Below are 22,863 nucleotides of genomic sequence, written 5' to 3'. Positions count from 1 at the left end.
TCTCAATTTCCTTCACCCTAAATGGGGGTGATAGTACCCTAAGTCCACTGTGGGGATAAAATGTTTCAATGTGTGTAAAGTTTTAAGCACATGCTCAGTACTAATAAATGGTAGGTGTGGTCAGTAACAGACATTTCTTCTGCACTGGAGTAGGATGGCAGAGACCAGAAAAAAAAAGATGGAAATTAATAGTGCCCAGTTTACACTGTACCCCTCCTGTGTATAAAGGGAAGTACAGTATGTCATATACATAGTTATAGAAATAACTCATGTGTTCCTTACAAGAGTCCCGAGAGAGGTACCGCTTGTTAGCCCCTTTTTAAAGATGAGGAAACTGAGGCACAGAGGGTGTGAGGGACTTGCACAAGGATCCACAGGTTAAATCCTCATGGGGTTGAGATTGACTCCCAGGCAACCTGGTTCCAGAGCAAAGCTGTTACCCACTGTATTCCCTTCCTCTGTGGGATCAGCTGCATCCCAGAGGCAGTGAGAACCCCCATTCACGTTTCAGAAAGCACTGATTCAGAAGCTGCAGAACACAAATGCGGAAGTATTTTTTAAGTTGATCTGAGTTGTTTTAATATTATGTCCATTATAGGCTTGCACTGAAATAGAGGCAAGACATGAAACTTGCTCTAAATGCATGCACGCAGGTCCATGCGGGCTACCTCTTCCAATAAAGCATTCGTGTGGACAAATACTCACCGAGCATCTGCTGGGTAATGAGCCATGCTAAACACTGTCATGGATAAATGTGAAGAAAGCATCTGCCTTTGAGGGGAGGGAGAAGATATAAGACGCAAGCATGTGGAAATAAGCATCCTTCAAGCTGCATGTGTTAGATCCCCTATAAGTCATCAGCCTGCAGAAGATTGGAGAAGAGAGAGAAGCTCTTATTATCCAGTGGTGTCTTCTCAGTCCATACCTCTTCCTGCTCTATCCAGTCACCCATATATGCCAGTGACTCCCAAATGTATAGTCCTAGCTGAGACCACTTATCTGAGCTTGAGACCCCAAGTCCACCTGCTTCCTAGGCACATCAAGCCCAGCCTCCTCTCCTCCCCAGAGGCCTCCTCTGCCTGGGTTCCCCATCTGTGTGGCTTTTTGGAGCAGACTCAGCTGCCAGCTGTGGCTCCTTCTCCCTCCCACACCCACACCCAGTCCGCAAGGCTCACCTGCCCTATCTCCTAGGCCTCTCCTGGCCCACTGCTTCTCTCCACCCCCTGGTCCAAGCCCTTAGCATCACTCAGTATGTTCCAAATTCTCCTGACTGGTCTCCCTGGATCAACCCATTCTCCATTCTAAAGCCAGAGGGATATTTTCAAAACACCCGTCTCATCATTTTAAGTCCAGCTTAAAATTCTTCAATCTTTCCCATTCCTCTTAGAAGAAAATTCTAAAATCTTAACATGTCCTGTGAGGCCTAAATGGCCCACGCACACACGGTTCTAGCCTCGGAAATCACTCTCTCCTTGTCTTTATCCTGGTCTCAGTGCTTTTTGTCTCTTAGTCTGTGCAAATAATAGTAACAAAATACCACAGACTGGGTGGCTTATAAACAAAAGAAACTTATTTCCCACAGTTCTGGAGGGTGGAAGGCCAAGGCTGAGGCAGATTTAGTGTCTGGGGTGAGTACCTGCTTTCTGGATCATAGGTGGCATCTTCTCGCTGTGCCCTCACATGAGGCAAGGGGCCAGGGAACTCTCTGGGGCCTCTTTTATTATAAGACACTAATCCCATTCAGGAGTGTGGAAAGCACTTTTGTCTATCATGCTTTCCCTGCCTACCCCTTATCTGATTCCTACTCGTTTTCTAGGGTTCAGCCTTCATTGACCTCCAGAACTTCATTACCCCTCAGGATTCCATGCTGTAATAGAAGGTGATGAAATCATTAATTGCGTGTCAAGCTGTCTGGTGTCTGTGTCTCCTGCTGGAGTGCAGCTTGCTGAAGGCCAGGACCATGTCTTTCTTGCTCTCTGCAGCCCTCAACAAGTGCAGGGCCTGGAGCACAGTGTGGGAATATTCTTGGGGGCGTTGAGGAAGGGTATTTTCATTTCCCATTGCTGCTGTAAGAAATTGCCACAGACTTTGTGCTTTAGAACAGCACAGATGTATTCTTTTACAGTTCTAGAGGGCAGAAGTCTGAAAAGAGTCTCACGAGACTAAAACCAAGGTGTCAGCAGAGCTGCTTCCTTCTGGAGGCCCAGAGGAGAAGCCGTTTCCTTGCCTTTTCAGCTCCTAGTGGCCGCTTGCATTCCTTGGCCCCTGGTCCCTTACTTACCTCACTCTCAGGGCTTGCTTCTGTCACTTCATCTCCTAATGTCACTTGAAACTTTTGCCTCCGCCTAGGAGGATCTTCTGTTTGCATTGGGCCCACCGGATAATCCAGGATAATCTTTCCCTCTCAAGATTCCCAACTTAATCACATCGGCAAAGTCCCTGTTGCCATATGAAGTTGCATTCACATACTCTGGGGATTAGGACATCTCTGGCATTGGGGGATCAGGACATCTTTGGGGAAGCTGTTATTCCATCTACCACAGGATGGATGTAACAGTTTCAGTGGATTTGAAGTGGAGATAGATAGAAACATGGTGATTTATTCTAATGTATGCGACAGCCCTCTTTGGTATGTTAGAGGTGTCATGATTGCACTTATTTATAATATAAATGTTTTAAATATAGAAATTGAAATGGCTCAAACACGTGTAAGATTCAATTGATGAAGATAAATTTTAAGGTATTCTCAGCCTGTCAAAGTTATAAAGAAATGTGAAAGCTCAAAGGAAAGGGCTCATACATTGAACCATCTTGCTAGACAGTGTCTCGCTGCTCTGAGAGGACTGTTCAGCCCGCCTGCTCCTCTCCTGTCTGGGAAGTGGATCCACATCCCTTATTTCTGGTCTTGTCTCTTGTGTGTGGCTGGTCAGTGTCTGTTGAATCACAACATTTGACACTGGATAAGAGAGAATTCCAGCCCAAGATGAGTAAGGAAATGTAATGGACCATTCTTCAAGTTATACACATACATTCATCCCATGGTATCCATGGGCAACTGGTTCCAGAAATCCTCAGGTGATCTGCCTGCCTTGAGCTCTAAAGTGCTGAGATTACAGGTGTGAGCCACTGCACCTGGCTTATTTGTATTCTTTTTTATTTTGTACTATAGCTTTTTTTTCCTAAATATTTTCAATCCACGGTTGGTTGGACCCACAGATGCAAAATCCGTGGATGTGGAAGGCCAACTGTATGTGCAAGGCTTCTGAACAATACGCATTTCATTCAGAGAACCTTAGGGAAGTCATGGATGGGAACACTGAATTGAGGAGTAAAAGAGACATCAACAGCCTGAAAATGGGCAAGCGTCATTCAGAGTCTCAAAAATCAGAGGTTGGGAGGATCTGTGGGTGAACACAACTTACACAGTGATTCCGGAAAAGATGGTTTCTGTGCCCTAAGAATAAGAAGTAACCACCTACAGGCGGTATTGGTTGGGAAGAATGTCACTTCAAAAGACCATCCCTTTCTTTTATACTTTTCCTATGATGATGAATCAGGAAACTATTGTGGATTTCCCTGAGGCATTTGAAGAAACTTGCAGGGTCATATTCTCATAGACAAGATGGAATAATTTAAACTGGGGAATAATAACTTGGGCAGATTTATATTTGTTTATTTCTCTTATATCTAATTTCACTGTGGTGGATGTGAAACTGCAGATGAATGAACAATTGGGTGAATGACCAAAAGGGTCTATTAGTAGGGTAGGTTTTATTGAACTCTATGTAGGAGGTTTCTGGTTCCTTGACCTTTTGCAATATCCTGAAAAGTGGGGGCAAAGGGTTTTGGGAGCCAGAGGAAGGAGTCTGGGGTTGAACTGATTGAAGCTTGATACAGTGAGAGACATGGAAAAATACATTTTTGGGAGACATAGAAAATTGTCAAGAGAAGCCAATGCCATAACCAGGAAAATGGTGCCAAGAAGGGTGAACAAAACTGGGAAAAAATTAACTAGGACCATATGAGGCATTATGCTGTCATGCCATAAAATTAAATTAAAATTAAATTAAAAACAAGATAATAAAATAGACAGGCTTTTTCTGTGCCCTAAGAATAGGAAGAAGTGACCACCTACTGGCAATATTGGTTGGGAAAGATGTCATGTCAAAAGACCATTCCTTTCTTTGATAGGTTTCCTATGATGATGAATCAGGAAACTATTGTGGATAGCATCCCTAGGAGGATGGAGTAGAGGGTGGTGGAGGTGAGACGCTTCCCCAGTCTTGCTCACCTCCTGCTGGAGTTTCGAGAGCAGTTCTGGGTCCCATCGTTTAACAGGGACATTGATAAGCTAGGATGTCTGAAAGCAGCCAGCCTGGAAAGGAGCAGTCTCAGGAACAACACAGCGCTTTCTGCAGATGCTGGAAAGGCTAGCACCGAACAGGAGAATCCTGTTCGTTCTGGGGTTACCCTGGGGAACAGGAGTAAAACTGGCAGGGGAAGCCTGCAGGCCTCACCATTTTCATCTCTGCTGCCATTGCTCTTGCCTTCAGCACTGCGTGGAGGGTGCATCCTACACTCCAACTTCTCCAGCCAGGTTCTCACCACCCACACTCCACATTTGCCAGCAAATGCACCACATCCAGAATTTCCATTCCAAGACTCCTACTCTGTATCCTTCTTGCCTATGCAAACCTCCTGCAAAATGCTAGGACCACATGGAACTGCCAACGCTTTGCCCCCATCACGATCGTCCCACCCACCAGCACATCCTTTCCCTTTGCCCAGGTTAGACTCCATGGTCTATCTTTACGATTGCTCTGAGACCACCGAGACCACCTACACCCCCTCTCTGACCCTTTTGCCTCCTGCCTGGCCATACCTAAACCCTACTTTCACCTCCTCTGTTCCTGCTCCCAGGTGGCTCAGGTCTACCCAGGCAAATCACGTAGCTGAGCTGAGGCTGCCCCTTTCAATTTATGACAGAATCCTCCCATGCATTCTTGACACTCCTAGAAAATCCCATTTCATTTCCCCAGTAAGATCACTTTTTTAAAGAAGAAACCTAAACATTCGCCTTCATTCTCTATCAGTTGCAGATGACACCCATACTTATTTGACACAGTACAAAATCATAATAGGCAACTCACTCCTCTCCCTCCACTAAGTTGAAAGATTTACCTGCATTTCCACCAGTGGATCCATTTGGCAATGTCTGGGGACCTTTTTGGTTGTTACAACTTGGGTTGGGGCAGGGGTGCTGCTGCCATCTAGCGGATAGAGCCCAGGAACTCTGTTAAATAATTATGCAAAGGACAGCCCCTCATCTCAAAAAATCATCCAGCCAAAATGTCAGTAGTGTCAAGGTTGGGAAAGCCTGGTCTACACCCACCTTCCATCTGTCACTATCTGGCTGTACACATCAGGGAGAGACAAAGCCTAGCCACGTGTCTCAATTGGTTCTATTGGCATTTGGGGTAGGACGGTTCCTTTTGTAAGATTGTCCCATGCAGTGGAGGACATTTAGAATTCCTGGGCCCCTGGTGGGGTGCAGTGGCTCCTGCCTATAATCCCAGCACTTTGGGAGGCCAAGGTGGGTGGCTCATCTGAGGTCAGGAGTTCAAGACCAGGCTGGTCAACATGGCGAAACTCCATCTCTACTAAAAATACAAAAATTAAATCCCAGCTACCCAGGAGGCTGAGGCAGGAGAATCGCTGGAACCCAGAGGGCAGAGGCTGCAATGAGCCGAGATTGTGCCACTGTGCTTCAGCCTGAGCAACAGAGCAAAACTCCATCTCAAAAGTTCTCCCAATTGGGAATCATTATATAATGATGGTGAATTTATCATTCACAGGATTGGGTGGTCCAATCCATTTCCTTTTTTCGTGTGTGTGTGTGTGTGTGTGTGTTTGAGACAGGGTCTCACTGCATCACCCAGGCTGGAGTGCAGTGGCACGATCATAGCTCACTGCAGCCTCAGTTTCTTGGGCCCAAGTGATCCTCCTGCCTCAGCCTCCTGAACTAGGACTACAGGTGTGCACTACCTGCCTGGCCAATATTTTCTGTATTATAAAAAATCAAAGTAAGGTCAAACAAATATTTTGATGTCATTTGCTCAGTATGTTTATATATATATTGGTATAACTTCCTAAATCCTCAAAGAACATAATACATCCTTTCCTCTAACATTTTTCTTTGCCATTGAACACGAACACATAAAAATAAAACAGACTTAAATATACTATCAAGATATAAAGTGTGTGGGAAGGTTATAGGCATTTTTAGAAAAACGTATCCCTTGTGAAGCTCTTACAAAATCATAGCCCATAAAAATATGAGCGTAAAATAAATTGTAGCAAGAGGCGGATTACCTATCTCAGAGAAATTAACTATCCAGAAGGCAAACTTGATGTTTAATTGAAGATCATTTGAATACAAGAACACTGCTTTATTGTAATCCACTCTGTTGCATGCAAAGTGCTACGACTGATCATTCTCCCAATTCAGAAGCATTCTGGAACCCTGATACAATGGGGTCCATGCCTGTGGGCATGAAATCCACCCCCTTTTAATATTTTGGTCCCTTGACTCCTGGGGGTTGAATCTTCACATACCATGTTAGTATCTGTTATAGAAAAAATAAAAATAAAAAGGTTAAAAATCGAGATCATCCTGGCCAACATGGTGAAATTCCGTCTCTACTAAAAATAAAAAAATTAGCTGGGAGTGGTGGCATGTGCCTGTGGCCAGGCATGGTGGTGAGCGCCTGCAGTCCCAGCTAGTTGAGAGGCTGAGGCAGGATAATTGCTTGAATCCAGGAGGCAGAGGTTGCAGTGAGCCTAGATTGCACCACTGCACTCCAGCCTGAGCGGCAGAGCAAGACTCCATCTCAAAAATTAATTAATTAAAAAGAAGAAGCCCCTGGCTGGGTATGCAAGCACTTCACACAGCAGAGGCCACCTGTTGAGTGCTGGGTGGGCGCACCAGGGCAGCCTCGATGAGTGAGTGCAGTCAGAATCCAGAGGGCAGATGTCAGGACAGCTCCTGCTACTCTCCACCAGGTCTTCTGGAAGGTAGGACATCCCTCTGGGCTCCCCAGGTGGCCACTATGAGAGCATGGATCAGGTTTCTCTGGTCCTACTCTTTTTACCAGCTCCCTCTCTCCGGTGGTGTCTGTTTCATGTTAAGAGTGGATTGTACTGGATACATTGTAATCCAGTGTGGATGCCCTCCAAGTACAGATGTGCCTCTGTTTATGTCCAACAAAACTGAGCATCTCTCCAGGTGGACTCCCAAGAAAGTTGGGGGATTTCCACCCCAGAAGTCCTTGGCAAGTAGCTCCTTGAGCTTTTGTGACCAAACTTGCTGTTGTGCCAGTCCCTGAATCCATCATTACAGCCAGGGATTGGAATTTTCTGGTTAGGCTTAGGCAATCCAAGTTCTCAGGGCCTGGGGATGGATGGACTAAGGTTCCTGAAGCTGTATGTGAAAGGGAAGTAGATGTTTAAACAAAAGATGAGATGTGACCAGGCATGGTGGCTCACACCTATAATCCCAGCACTTTGGGAGGCTGAGGTGGATGGATCACAAGGTCAGGAGTTCAAGACCAGCCTGGCCAACACGGTGAAACCCTGTCTCTACTAAAACTACAAATATTATCCAGGCATGGTGGTGGGCGCCTAAATCCCAGCTACTCAGGAGGCTGAGGTAGGAGAATTGCTTGAACCCGGGATGCAGAAGTTGCAGTGAGCTGAGATCACACCACTGTACTCCAGCCACTCCAGCCTGGGTGACAGAGCGAGACTCCATCTCAAAAAAAAAAAAAAAAGATGAGATCTGTTACCCAGAGGAAGGGCAATACCTTCTACAGCCCCTTTTTACCAAAGTACCCTCTCATCATGCATCAGGGTCCCTAGGGTGCTCAGGGCCCTCTCTACTAGCTGGTGTTGCATTTGCTGGCCATTTTAGGGGCGCAGCTGCCAATAACCACGTGTGGTGCACTCCTGTAACTAAGGGAGGGGCTGCCATCCAACTTCCGTTCAGCGCTGTATTCATTTCCTATAGCTGATGTAAAAACTTACCACAACTTGCTGGCTTAAAATAACCCAGATTTATCATGTTATTGTTCTAAAGGTCAGAAGTCCAAAAGAGGTCTCACCGGGTTAGCATCAAGGTGTTGGTGGGACTCTGTTCCTTTTTGGAAGTTCTGGGTCAGAGTCTTGTTTCCTTGCCTTTCTCAGCTTTGAGAAGCTGCCGGCACTCCAGGGTTCATACCCTTCCTTATTCAAAGTTAGCCATGGCCAGGAGGGTCTTCCTTAGTCAAATCACTTTGAGGCTTTCCACATAATGATCTTTTGATTGCCTTGGGCTCATCATCCAGGATGATCTTCGGATCCAAAATCAACTGATCAGCAACCAACTTGTAGGGAACATATTCACATGTTCCAAATATCAGGATGTGAACATCTTCCGGGAGCCATTAGCCTGTCTACCACATGTAGAAGAGAGTGATACAGAGTTTAGCTGGGTTTTCCACTGTGTAAATGCAAAGTTTTCTATTTACCTTTAAAAATATATAATCTCCTTTCTAGTTCCATATAATCACCCACAATAGAGAAGCAAAAATGCTCCCTATGTAAATGTACTGTGTTATTATTCTATAATGACTTACATCTGCGGGCTAATTCCATTGCTTTCATAACAATTTTTTTTTTTTTTTTTGAGATGGAGTTTCGCTGTTGTTAGCCAGGCTGGAGTGCAATGGCGCGATCTTGGCTCACCACAACCTCCGCCTCCTGGGTTCAGGCAATTCTCCTGCCTCAGCCTTCTGAGTAGCTGGGATTACAGGTATGCGCCACCATGCCCAGCTAATTTTTTGTACTTTTTTTTTTTTTTTTTTTTTTTATTGAGACGGAGTTTCGCTCTTGTTACCCAGGCTGGAGTGCAATGGCGGGATCTCGGCTCACCGCAATCTCCGCCTTCTGGGTTCAAGCAATTCTCCTGCCTCAGCCTCCCGAATAGCTGGGACTACAGACGCGCACCACCATGCCCAGCTAACTTTTGTATTTTTAGTAGAGAACGGGTTTCACCTTGTTGACCAGGATGGTCTTGATCTCTTGACCTCGTGATCCACCCGAGTTGGCCTCCCAAGGTGCTGGGATTATAGGCGTAAGCCACCGCACCCGGCCAATGTTTTGTATTTTTAATAGAGACGGGGTTTCATCATGTTAACCAGGATGGTCTTGATCTCTTGACCTCGTGATCCACCAGCCTCGGCCTCCCAAAGTGCTGGGATTACAGGCGTGAGCCACCGCGCCCGCCCTCATCACAACAATTTTATGAAGAAATTAGCTTTAATAGTGAACAAATTGGGCACAACTAATGACAGCCTCATTCAGACCCAAATTCTAAATAATTTTCATATATGTGAATTCAGTTTCTTCTTACTATTTTCACTTCTTTTTTTTTGACGGAGTTTCGCTCTTGTTACCCAGGCTGGAGTGCAATGGCGCGATCTCGGCTCACCGCAACCTCTGCCTCTGGGGTTCAGGCAATTCTCCCGCCTTAGCCTCCTGAGTAGCTGGGATTGCAGGCATGCGCCATTATGCCCAGCTAATTTTTTGTATTTTTAGTAGAGACGGGGTTTCACCATGTTGACCAGGATGGTCTCCATCTCTTGATCTCGTGATACACCTGCCCCGGCCTCCCAAAGTGCTGGGATTACAGGCGTGAGCCCCCGTGGCTGGCCAAGATACTTTCGAAAGAATCATGTAGTTGACCTAAAAGTACTTGGGTACAAAAAATAAAGGTACAAATGTTTTGGGTTTTTATTTGGTTTTTAACAGAAAAATTTTTTACTGTATTTACTGATGCTGTATTATATTCTGCAAAGCAGCTGGTGATACTTTTATAAAGACCCAAATAATTCTCCTTCCAGGCACTTTGTTGAGAAAGTTAAAATCAAGTCAAATTGAGAAAGGAAAAATCTTCCCTGCCATGAATCAGGCTAACCTAACAGACAGACAAAGGCAGCTACAAAGGTAACTGGAAACAATGTTTCTCCCAGGGTCATGCTACATCGTAAAATATCACAAACCCAGTTCTGAGTGATTTCTGCTTCCTGCCTTAGTGAGAAACCTTGTTCTGAAGTCTTAGGCAGTCAGAAACTTAGCTGCTAGAAATCAAATCAGTAAAAATGAAATGAGGCCGGGCGCGGTGGCTCACGCCTGTAATCCCAGCACTTTGGGAGACCTAGGCGGGTGGATCACGAGGTCAAGAGATCGAGACCATCCTGGTCAACATAGTGAAACCCTGTCTCTACTAAAAATACAAAAACTTAGCTGGGCATGGTGGCACGTTCCTGTAATCCAAGCTACTCAGGAGGCTGAGGCAGGGGAGTTGCCTGAACGTAGGAGGCGGAGGTTGTGGAGAGCCGAGATCGCGCCACTGCACTCCAGCCTGGGTGACAGCGAAACTCCATCTCAAAAAAAAAAAAAAAAAAAAAAAAAAAATTAAATGTTCCACTTTTGCCCAGAGGATCCAAGTCTTTTAACACGGAGAAGCAGCCTCAGTCTCCCCCCCGCCCCCACCCCGGCTGCAGACAATGGCTTCTAGACCCAACAGGGCAGAGCTATCTTAACTTCCTAATTTTCTTTTTCTTTTTTTTTTTTGAGATGGAGTTTCACACTTGCCCAAGCTGGCATGCAATGGCACAATCTCCACTCACTGCAACCTCCGCCTCCTTAGTTCAAGCAATTCTCCTGCCTCAGTCTCCTGAGTAGCTGGATTACAGGCGTGCACCACTATGCCTAGCTAATTTTGTACTTTCAGTAGAGATTGGGTTTCTCCATTTTGGTCAGGCTGGTCTCGAACTCCTGATATCGGGTGATCCCCCCTCCTCAGCCTCCCGAAGTGCTGGGATTACAGGTATGAGCCACTGAGCCCAGCCTCATCACAACAATTTTAGAAAGAAATTAACTTTAATAGTGAACAAATAAATTGGGCACAACTAATGACAGCCTCATTCAGACCCAAATTCTAAATATTTTTCATATATGTGAAATCAGTTTCTTCTTACTATTTTCATTTCCTTTCTCCTTTGCATCTCAGTTATTTTTACAAAGATACAGATGTGGCTTTTGTTATGCAGGTTACATCCTATCATTCTTTCATCTTAACTCACAAACATTTACAATTTAACGACCAAATTTTTGCAGTATCAAAAATACCACAAATTATAATTTTCTTTCTTTTTCTTTTTCTGAGACTGAGTCTCACTCTATTGCCCAGGCTGGAGTGCAGTGGCACAATCTTGACTCGCTGCAACCTCCGTCTCCCAGGTTCAAGCTATTCTTATGTCTCAAGCTCCTGAGTATCTGGGATTATAGGTGTCCACCACCACGCCCAGCTAATTGTTGTGTTTTTATTAGAGACAGGTCTTCACTATGTTGGCCAGGCTGATCTTGAACTCCTGACTTCAGGTGATCTGGCTGCCTCAGCCTCCCAAAGTGCTGGGATTACAGGTGTGAGCCACCACACCCAGCCCTTTCTTCTTCTTTTTTTTTTTTAGATGGAGTCTCGCTCTGTAGCCCAGGCTGGAGAACAGTGGCGCAATCTCGGCTCACTGCAACCTCCGCCTCCTGGGTCCCAGTTCAAGCAATTCTCCTACCTCAGCCTCCTAAGTAGCCGGGATTACTGGCACGAGCCACCATGCCCAACTAATTTTTGTATTTTTTAGTAGAGATGGGGTTTTACCACATTGGCCAGTCTGGTCTTGAACTCCTGACCTCATGATCCACCCGCCTCAGCCTCCCAGAGTGCTGGGATTACAGGCCTGAGCCACCGCGCCCGACCTCTTTCTTCTTTTAATGGAGGTGCACAGCACATATTTTTCTTGATAACCAAAATGAGTCACTGAAGCAAGTGTCAATCAATTGAGATTTATTACGCCAACCTCAGGGCATGTCCAGAACACATAAGCCACAGACCTATTTGTGGCTATTTTCCTAAAGAGGTTTTCAGAAGGTTTACTATTTGTACATTTTCTTCAAGGGGAGAAAGGCATGTAGGAAGGAGGCAAGTAGGTGGCAAGGCAATGGTTATATCTTTGTGAGACTTTAGTTAGTGCCCAGTAAGTCAACACTTTGCATAAGATAAAGTGAATGTTTGAAAGAAAAAAGGGAGTAAAGGAAGAATTAATTATGCAGATGTCTCTGGGTAAGTGGAGGAATGATTGATCCAGTCTTGTCTTTGTTCCGCAAGTGGGAAGAAAAGCTTGCAATCGACATTATCAGAGTAGAATCAGACTTAGTTTCAGGAGCTAGACTTAGATTGCAAACCTAAAGTTAAAATTAGCATGTCCTTGTTTATGAGAGGCCAGCAAAAAATTTACTTATGAATCTGTGGGGGCAGCCATTTGGAGACCCCTGAGGCCTTTTACCTTTTCCCAGGGAGTCTGGGTGATGCAGAATGCTGGTAACAGTGATTCATTTGGAAGAGGGGGTTGCGTAACTCAACCTCTAGGCTTAACCTTCCCTTTGGTATAAGGAGTTTGAGGGTCCAGAGATGTGTTTTGTTGTTGTTGTTGTTTGTTTTGAGACAGAGTCTCACTCTGTCCCCCAGGCTGGAGTGCAATGGTGCGATCTTGGCTCGGTGCAACCTCCATCTCCCAGGTTCAAGCGATTCTCCTGCCTCAGCCTCCCGAGTAGCTGGGATTACAGGCACGTGCCAACACACCCGGCTAATTTTTTTTCTTTTTTTGGTAGAGATGGGGTTTCACCATGTTGGTCAGGTTGGTCTCAAATGCTAGACCTCATGAACCCAGGAGGCGGAGGTTGCGGTGAGCCGAGAGTGCGCCATTGCGCCAGCCTGGGTAATGAAAGCGAAACTCCATCTCAAATAATAATAATAATAATAATAATTAGTGACAGCCAGCTCCAGGGAAAGGCTGCCTCCCAATACATAGAAAAAAACCTGAAGATGGTGAACAGCAGCTTCCTGGTAGTATCTCAGGAGTTGGGTGAGGGGCCTCACACATGTGCACTAAGAGGCAAATGGCAGAGTTTAACTGGTATATGACCTTATAGGAAGACTTGACTGGTAAGGGAAGAACATCTCAAGTGAGCATGTGTGCAACTCCCATAAACGCACTATGCATGCTCCCCTCCCAAGAGCTGGCAGACCACTGCACATGCAGACAGCCCACCCCAACGGAAGACTCAGGGAGAAGGGATGCAAGACCCCAGAAGTGTGCCAACATATAAAACCCTAGGTTAAAAGTCAAACCATGCACTTGGTCTCTCAAGTTGCCTGTTTGACCCTCTTCCAAGTGTACTTTACTTCCTTTCATTCCTGCCCTAAAACTTTGTAGTAAACTCTCACTCCTGCTCTAAAATTTGCCTCAGTTCTCACTCTGCCTTATGCCCCACTCCGTTGAATTCTTTCTTTTCAGGAGGTAAGAATTCAGGTTGCTGCAGACTCATATGGATTCACTGCCTATAACATTTTTACTTATATCTCTATCATGGACATCTGTAGTTCTACCTCATCTATTTTAAAGGCTGTATGTTATAGTATTGATAAAACTTTATTTGTATTTCCCCACTGCTCAGCATTTTGGTTACTTCCAATTTTTGTCATCCTAAATGATTCTATAACAAACATCCTTGCAACAGGCTCTTTTTTTCCCCATGTTGTAGTATTTTTTTTTTACCCCCAGGGCAAGCTTTTGAGAAAATGTCCCAGCAGGATATTTAAAAGTTTATAATCAGATATGGGATAAAGAATCCATAAACCTTGGGTACTGATTGGATCTGGGACGTAGAGAAGAGGTCAAGTCTTGGATATACCCAGATATAAGGAACCAGATGGGGCCAGGCACAGTGGCTCACACCTGTAATCCCAGCACTTTGGGAGGCCGAGGCAGGTGGATCACTTGAAGCCAGAAGTTTGAGACCAACCTGGCCAACATGGTGAAACCCCATCTCCATTAAAAATACAAAAATTAGCCGGACATGGTGGTGTGTGCCTGTAATCCCACCTACTCGGGAAACCGAGGCCTCATTTACACCCAGGAGGCAGAGGTTGTAGTGAGCCAAGATCATGCCACTGCACTCCAGTCTGGGCAACAGAGTGAGACTCTGTCTCAGAAAAAGAGATAAATAAATAAGGGACCAGATGAGAGGTAGCCTGGTTTTCTACTTGAGACCAGAGGACTAGGGTCCTAGAGGCCTGGCTGCACCCCTATGAGCTTCATGGCCCTGGACAACTTAACCCCTCTGAGTCTCACTTTCTTCTAAATGGGGCTAATAATAAAACCTCCTAGGGTTATCATGAAAATCAAACAAAATGAGGTGATGTACAAATGTCCTTGGTATAAAAATTAACAAATCTTGCTATATCAGCAGATGATGGGATAGACATCAAAGCCTTTTAGAAATACCAAAATAACTACATGAATGTAAGTGACTAATACTATCATTGTGCTGCCTCATCCTTGAACCATTTTCCCAAACACTTACAGACACAGCTTTCAACATGCAGAAGGCACAAGCTGTGGCCAAGAAGAGCTTTCTCTTGTGAACTTACCTGAAGCCGCTATCTGAACAACATTTGGAGAATCAGATTCTCTTGTTTATGCTTCTTCCAGAAATAGGCAGCCTGACATGATAGAGGTAGATGAGAGCTTTAAGTTCCCTTCCCCACAGGCCAGGAACGGTGGCTCACACCTGTCATCCCAGCACTTTGGGAGGCCAGGCAGGTGGATCACCTGAGGTCAGGAATTTGAGACCAGCCTGACCAACATGGTGAAACCTGTATCTTAAAAATACAAAAATTACTTGGGTGTGGTGGCATGCGCCTGTAATCCCAGCTTCTTGGGAGGCCGAGGCAGGAGAATTGCTTGAACCTGGGAGGTGGAGTTTGCAGTAAGCTGAGATTGTGCCATTGCACTCTAGCCTGGGCAACAGAAAGAGACTCCATCTCAAAAAGAAAAAAACGAAAAGGAAAACTTTTCTTCTCCACATCCTCACTGCCAGGTGACCTTTAAAACAGGGACAAGTCTTAGGATAATTATGTTACCACAGAAACATTTCTCAGCAAGCAGAGACTAATATGATCACACTACAGTTCTTATTTCTCATACACTTCTTGCTGAGTAAGGAAACCTCCAGTGCAGGTTCTGATTACAAATATTTGAAACCCCTTATTCCAGTCACTGTGGAATCCAGATAGATGCATTGTACTACTCCAGAGATGCCATTCATATTACGCAGACATCCAACACCTCCCAAAGTTTTCTTGTGTTCATTTGCTTTGTTTCGTTTCTGCAGCTTAAAAAAAAAACCCCACCTACCATGATATCTACCCTCTTAGTAAATTTTTATGTGCACCATATCATTTTGTGAACTCTTATGCTGGATAGCAGATCTCTAGAACTTATTCATAGCAGAATTGAGACATCTTTCCCTTTATAATAACTCCCCATTTTGATATGGACGGGAGGCAAAAGGGCAGGGTCCCTGGCAAGGGCTCCACCCTTAAGTCTGGACACGCAGCCCTAAATGAGAACAGGCATTCCCATTTTTGAGCCTGAATGTTGCTTTTTGGTCTGCCCCACCTCCACATCCTGCGCTTTTATAAACCGTGGACCTTAGCTGGGATTGGGAAGAGCAGCTGAACTTCTAGAGAAGTAACTGAGAGTTGGAGACTATGAATAGACACAGCTTAACTTCAGATGGCAAGACTTTGGAGAGGAGCCTGGCTGGAGATGGACAGGCCTCAGGGAAAGATCACCTTCCCGCACCAGCCCCTTTCCAGCTCTTCTTCCACTGAGAGCCACTTCCACTGCTTCATAAAACCTCTGCACTCACCATCCTTTAAGTCTGTATGGCCTGATTCTTCCTGGATGCCGGACAAGAACTCAGGTACCAAGAGGGCAGGGTGTACGACACCCTGACTCTCCACCGCGCTGGTTAACACTTAGCCGTCCCCGGCAACCACTAAAAGAGCACTGTTTGTAACACATGCCCTCTGGGGCTCCAGAGTTTGCAGGCAACTGTTAGACGCCGCCACAGGCTGGTACAAGGTTCATTCCTGCAAGTGCCTAAAGGCACTCGCCCCAGCTCCTGCACCTGCTCACCTGTGTACTCCCCGTCCTCTAAGGGTTTGAGCTCAGCAAAACAAGCCATCCCTACCCGCCAAACCACAACCTACCCTGCTGTCGCAAGTCTCTGGAGGGGATCAGGGAACTTTCTTATCTCAATTTCCTCCACCATCAAACGTGCACTTTTGGCTAGCATACTTCAGATGTTATCTCACTGCCCAGAACCAAACTAATAGCTCACCTACACAAGCACACCTATTACACAGCCTCTGCATGAGTATTTTAAAGTAACGATCTGTAACATAACTTGAATGATATAACCAGGAATGTGACTATTTTTAATTTTATAAAATCCTAAGAATTGCAGCTGATGTCCTATCCTTCTTCTAATATACAAAAAATGTTTTTTACACGCAGAAAAAACATTGTTGACCCGGAGGATCCCCGATGTGTCCGGTTAACACTCACCGGCCAGATGATTGCAGTGTCTCCAGAAGAAGTAGAATTTGCCAAGCAAGCCATGTTTTCAAGGTGTGTAGATGCTTTAAAATTGATTTTCCCAGAAATACACAATAACAAGCCAAGGTCAGGCTATGCCATTTGATGCCTCTGATGTAGTGACAATGATTGGTCTGCACTGCCCTTCAGTGGTAACAGGGCCTGGCTGTAGAGATCACTAGCAGTGGCCGCAGAAGCCAGGCGAATGCCTCTTGAGAGCACACCACGGAGCTATTCCAGGCACAATCCCTACCTACTTCCAACCTTTGACATTTCCCTGCCTTGCTGTGAAAATAGCTGAGTCTTCACCAACCCAACGAACATTTTCAAGCAACCACTCTAAACAAAGCATATTGCCTGCCAAGGATGGCAGCATTTCTCAGTGTGGTGCTCTCACCCTTACATCAGTAGGATGCTGACTTAAACACGGCTTTACTCGCCCCACCCTGACCTACTTACTGAATCAAACTCTCCAGAAATAAGACTCAGGAAACTATATTGTAAAATGCATGCTCCAGGAAATCGATATGCTGCTGCAGTTTGAGAACCACTGCTGTAGGGGTCTACACAGTGAGAGGGTGGCCGAGAGAAGAGGTCAGAGCTTGTGCAGGCTGAGGACGGTGCATGCACGCGGGCGTGGCCTTTCCGCCGGTGTCCATGCAGAAGCAGCCAGAAGTGGAGGCTCAGAGCTGGGGTGCAGGCTGGTGCAGCAATGGAAACAGGCTAGAAGGCAAGTGGTGAGTTGGAGGAGCGATTCACAACCTCATGGGAAGAGGAAGATTCTGCACGCAGGGACACGGTGAATAAGCAAGGCTCATAAGGACACGGAAAAGGGCTAACGGCACAATCAGAGGAAACTAGAATGATTGGGATTGTATATGTTCACATGAACTCATGGCTTTCAATACTTAAAGAAATAGATGTCGGTGTGTGTGTGTGTGCACACAAATGTTTTTATTTAGTTATTTATTTTATTGCTAGCTTTTAAACTCAACTCTAACTCTTTAGTTCTTCTCCTCTCATATTATTATAAGCAATGAGAAGGGGCCAAAATCTTCCCTAGATCCTAGATCAGTGGGTTCATTAGGTTCATTTTCTATTTTCTTTTTTTTTTTTTTATTGTACATTCTGGGATACATGTGCAGAACATGGAGGTTTGTTACATAGGGATACATGTGCCATGGTGGTTTGTAGCACCCATCAACATGTCATCTAGGTTTTAAGTTCCACATGCATTAGATATTTCTCCTAATGCTCTACCTCCCTTTGCCCCAACCCCAACAGGCCCCAGGTGTGTGATGTTTCCCTCCCTGTGTCCATGTGTTCTTGTTGTTCAGCTCCCACTTATGACTGAGAATCTGCGATGTTTTTTGTTCCTATGTTAGTTTACTGAGGATGATGGCTTTCAGTTTCATCCATGTCCCTGCAAAGGACATGAACTCATTCTTTTTTGTGGCTGCATAGTATTCCATGGTTTACGTGTGCCACATTTTCTTTATCCAGTCTATCATTGACGAGCATTTGGGTTGGTTCCAAGCCTTTGCTATTGTAAATAGTGCTGCAATAAACATATAAGTGCATGTGTCTTTACAGTAGAATGATTTATAATCATTTGGGTGTATACCCAGTAAAGAGATTGCTGGGTCAAATGGTATTTCTGGTTCTAGATCCTTTAGGAATCGCCACACTGTCTTCCACAATGGTTGAACGAATTTACACCTTACCAACAGTGTAAAAGCATTCCTATTTCTCCTCAGCCTCACCAGCATCTGTCGTTTCCTGACTTTTTAATGATCTCCATTCTAACTGGCGTGAGATGGTATCTCATTGTGATTTTGATTTGCATTTCTCTAATGATGAGTGATGATGAGCTTTGTTTTATATATTTGTTGGCCGCATAAATATCTTCCTTTGCTTCATGACTAAAACACCAAAAGCAATTGCAACAAAAGCCAAACTTGATAAATGGGATCTAATTAAACTAAAGAGCTTCTGCACAGCAAAAGAAACTATCATCAGATTGAACAGGTAACCTACAAAATTGGGAGAAAATTTTTTCAGTCTACCCATCTGACAAAGGGTAGTTTGTCATATCCAGAATCTACAAGGAACTTAAATTTACAAGAAAAAAACAAACAACCCTATCAAAAAGTGGAAGAATATGAACGTTTCCTATTTTCTGCCTAACGACAAACAACAACATTGCTAAGTTTGCCTGCCACTACATAATACAGGTACCTTTACCTCCAACTTTCAGTAGCCTTCTTATGCTTTTATTTTTAATTTTAGAGACAAGGTATTTTTGTTTTGTGCAGGCTGGAATGCAGTGGTGTGATCATAGCTCACTGCAGCCTTCAACTCCTGGGCTCAAGGGATCTTCCTGCCTCAGCCTCCTGAGTATCTGGGACTACCTACAGGCACAATCTTTTTGAGCCAGAGTCTCTGTCTGTCACCCAGGCTGGAGTGCAGTGGCACAATCTTGGCTCACTGGAACCTCTGCCTCCCAAGTTCAAGTGATTGTTGTGCCTCAGCCTTCAAAGTAGCTGGGATTACAGGTGTGCACCACCACGCCTAACTAATTCTTATATTTTTAGTAGAGAGTCTGCCATGTTATTCAGGCTGGTCTTGAACTCCTGGCCTCATGTGATCCTCCTGCCTTGGTCTCCCAAAGTGCGGGGATGACAGGTGTGAACCACCATGTCCAGCAGGGCACTACCATTTTTTTTTTTTTTGAGACAGAGTTTCGCTCTTGTTACCCAGGCTGGAGTGCAATGGCGGGATCTCAGCTCACCGCAACCTCTGCCTCCTGGGTTCAAGCAATTCTCCTGGCTCAGCCTCCTGAGTAGCTGGGATTATAGGCACACGCCACCATGCCCAGCTAATTTTTTGTATTTTTAGTAGAGACGGGGTTTCACCATGTTGACCCAGGATGGTCTTGATCTCTTGACCTCGTGATCCACCCGCCTTGGTCTCTCAAAGTGCTGGGATTTAGGCTTGAGCCACCGCACCCGGCAGACACTACCATTTTATAAGCCCTCACTGTCAGTCTCCTCAGGGTCCTTCCAGCTTCCACCCACTGCCTGGGCCCAAAGCCAGTGCCCCGTGGATTAGGGTTTGTTGCACCAGCACCACTTCCAGGTATCAAGCTTTGTTCCAGTTATCAGTACAAAAGTAGGTTGCTTAAAACAACAGCAATCATGTTACTATCTTGGCTGCATAATATTTGAGGTGTTATAGCGACAGTTTAGCAACTTTTGTTCAAGTGGATTAAGAAAATAGTTTTGCATACTGTACTTTCAATTTCCCTGTATGTTTATTATTGTTCCAAAATAAATTATTCTTTAAAAAGACGATTGACTGAGCGTGTGGCACACACCTGTCATTCCAGCACATTGGAAGGCTGAGGCAGGAGGATTGCTTGAGGCCAGGAGTTCAAGACCAGCTTGGGCAACATAGTGAAACTACATCTCTACAAAAAATTGTTTTTTAATTAGCTGGGCATGGTGGCACGCTACTCATGAGGCTAAGGCAGAAAGATCGCTTGAGCCCAGGGGGTCGAGACTGCAGTGAGCTATGATCCTGCCACTGCACTCCAACCAGGGCAACAGAGCAAGGTCCCATTTCTAAAAAATAAATACATAAATAAAGATTGTCAACCTATTTTTGCATTTCCTTTGTAATAAATGTTTTTCCCAGTTTGGACCTGGTCTTTGAATTATGTTTATACCATTTTTAGATATAAAGGAAGTGTTTATGAAGTTAAAAAAAAAAAGAAGTGAGCCACAGCTCCTGCCCTCAGAGACACTGCAGCAAGTTTAAGAATATGCATCGGGGAGAGGCAAGTCAGTAAACAGCATGAGCTGGGATGTGACGTCGCCTGTCAAATCTAGCTGGCTCTCACTTGCCTCAGTAGCTCTCAGCCTGCTCCATGACTAGAAATCTCTCCATGGGCAGACTGATTTCACAGGCTCACTCCGTTTTGTGAACACTTCCTATAGAGATGCATAAAACCTTTCTTTACATTTCCTAATATGGTAACCAACCTCCACTGAGCACTTACTCTCTGCGGGTGTTTTATGTGTGGTTCATTGTCTCCTTGTCCATACAGCCCTATGAAAAGCCCCATCAGCATCACCCCATGTGACAGGTAAGGACACAGAGGCTTGTGAGTGCCAATAGCCCACAGGCATCACAGCTCATAAGCAGTTGAACTGAGATTCACACCAAGGAGCCTGGCTCAAGACTTGAGCCTTTAGCCACACGGTGTAGGTCTACAGTCCCTGCCTTCCTACCAAGGTCCCAGGCACTGACACGTAGCTCCCTGGCTCTGGCTCTGGCTGATCTGAGCAGCTGTCAGTGCAAATGAGGCCTGGACTCTGGAACTTCTATGACTTGGTTCAAGGTAAACCTCTCTGATAATAACAGCTTTACTGTGGTCTCTCTTTATTTCTGCAGGCACCCAGGGATGAGGAAGTGGCCTCGTCAGTATGAATGGTTCTTTATGAAGATGAGGGTAGAACATATCTGGCTTCAGAAATGGTATGGAGGCGTATCTGATATTTCAAGGGAGGAATATTTCAAAGCAGTTCCCAGGAAGGCCTGATGGAGTAAGAAGAAAGTCCTTAGTGTTCACACTTAAATGAAAACCTTTCCAGTGACGAAGCCAGACAGCTATTGACCACTGTCTCTTTGTTGAAGGGTTCGTAGCAGCTCTGCCATCCCTACAGCAGAATGAGAGATGGGGAACAGGGAACTCTATGCTAAATGTGAGATTAAACTGGTCATTTGCAGATCTCCAACTCACGCGGATACTTCGCATAGTCTTTATTCCGTTGTATTCAATCCAGACTCAGCTATTCAGAAATCATGTAATAGTGGTGGTCAAAATGACATGTTGAGATCATTGCTCTTTCCTTCTTTAAGAAAAAAAATTGCTGTACGTACAATGTGATTGCTGTGTATTTTGAGAGTACTTTTGTTGCTTGCTGTGCCAAATGCAGTCTTGGTTCTAACCTTACTGCAAACACCAAGGAGCTGACTGTGCATCACACAGCCGCAACATTGTATTAGGGTGAAGGTGGAGGACTGTGTGTCTGTGGATTACTACTCCTGCTGGTGGATTGCAAATGCATTATTAAGTCATACTGGCTAGAATGTACTGGTCACTTATGCAGCTTTTTCCCACCATAATATGAAAACAGTTAAGAGCATAGGATGCGGCCGGGTGCGGTGGCTCACGCCTGTAATCCCAGCACTTTGGGAGGCCGAGGCGGGTGGATCACGAGGTCAAGAGATCGAGACCATCCTGGTCAACAAGGTGAAACCCCGTCTCTACTAAAAATACAAAAATTAGCTGGGCATGGTGGTGTGCACCTGTAGTCCCAGCTCCTTGGGAGGCTGAGACAGGATAATTGCTTGAACCCAGGAGGCGGAGGTTGCGGTGAGCCGAGATCGTGCCATTGCACTCCAGTCTGGGTAACAACAGCGAAACTCTGTCTCAAAAAAAAGAAAAAAGGAACATAGGATGCTTTGTGCACAGCCCTTCTCTATGTAACCAGCCATGGCAGTGCATTAAAGAGGAACAAGTAGCTTCAACATTAAGCTTCCCAAAAGGTTGAGCTGCTCACACTTCTGGCAAGAGTCCACCTCTCTCCTGCGTGAACGGGGCATCCAGGATAAGAAGTGCCCCATTCTGTGGTGGAGAAAGAGGAAAGGGGAGAGGGTGAAGCTGGGAAAGAAAAGGCAGCACATTAGAGAAGGAAGAAAGGAAGCTGGTAACTGAGGGCCTGCTGCCTGCTCAGCCCTGGGCCAGGCCCTCAATGGAAGCCATCTCATTTAAGCCCTGCAACCAATGAGATGCATATCATCCTTGCCTCTTACAGACAAGAAAACCAGACTCAGACGGGTTGAGTCCACATCCCAGACCGTGCACTGCAAACACAGGTGGAGTGGTTCCTAGAAGACATCCAGTTTTAAGAAGGAAAGAGTTATTGAAATGCATGGGTAGAAACTGAACCAGGAAAATCAGCAAAGTGATTGTAAAAGAGAAGGACTAGCCTGCCTAGAGACGATGTTTCTTGCTTTTGGAAAGAAAAATCTCTGAAATTTGATTCTTACTACAGATTTAAAACTTTCTACATATTACATGTAGGTGCTTCTAGTGTTTTCAAGAAATTAGACTGTACCTGTGTACACTTCTAAGGCCCACATGGACCTATGTACATATATCTAAGACCTCTGGTCATTAAAAGCTATAAAGGAT

At 45.1% G+C, this 22,863-nt stretch overlaps 1 protein-coding gene across 2 annotated transcripts in view; it reads left to right on the top strand.

Annotated features, from left to right (window-relative positions):
• The window catches only part of CREG2 (cellular repressor of E1A stimulated genes 2), a 40,796-nt gene extending 17,933 nt beyond the window's left edge, over positions 1-22,863 (top strand). Inside the window, exons 3-5 of one of the 2 annotated variants that reach the window (XM_035271782.3) lie at positions 16,521-16,634; positions 21,057-21,140; positions 22,484-22,863. In XM_035271782.3, the coding sequence (XP_035127673.1) occupies positions 16,521-16,634; positions 21,057-21,140; position 22,484 (199 nt within the window). In that variant the 3' untranslated portion in view covers positions 22,485-22,863. Of the gene's footprint in view, positions 1-16,520; positions 16,635-21,056 lie in introns of both variants that reach the window. The other variant, XM_035271781.3, reaches the window with a different exon arrangement.

This window comes from Callithrix jacchus, chromosome 14 (genome assembly GCF_049354715.1).
Source record: "Callithrix jacchus isolate 240 chromosome 14, calJac240_pri, whole genome shotgun sequence".
Classification (NCBI taxonomy): Eukaryota; Metazoa; Chordata; class Mammalia; order Primates; family Cebidae; genus Callithrix; species Callithrix jacchus.
The sequence above is the reverse complement of the archived record's forward strand: the minus strand, read 5'-3'. Positions and strand labels throughout refer to the sequence as shown.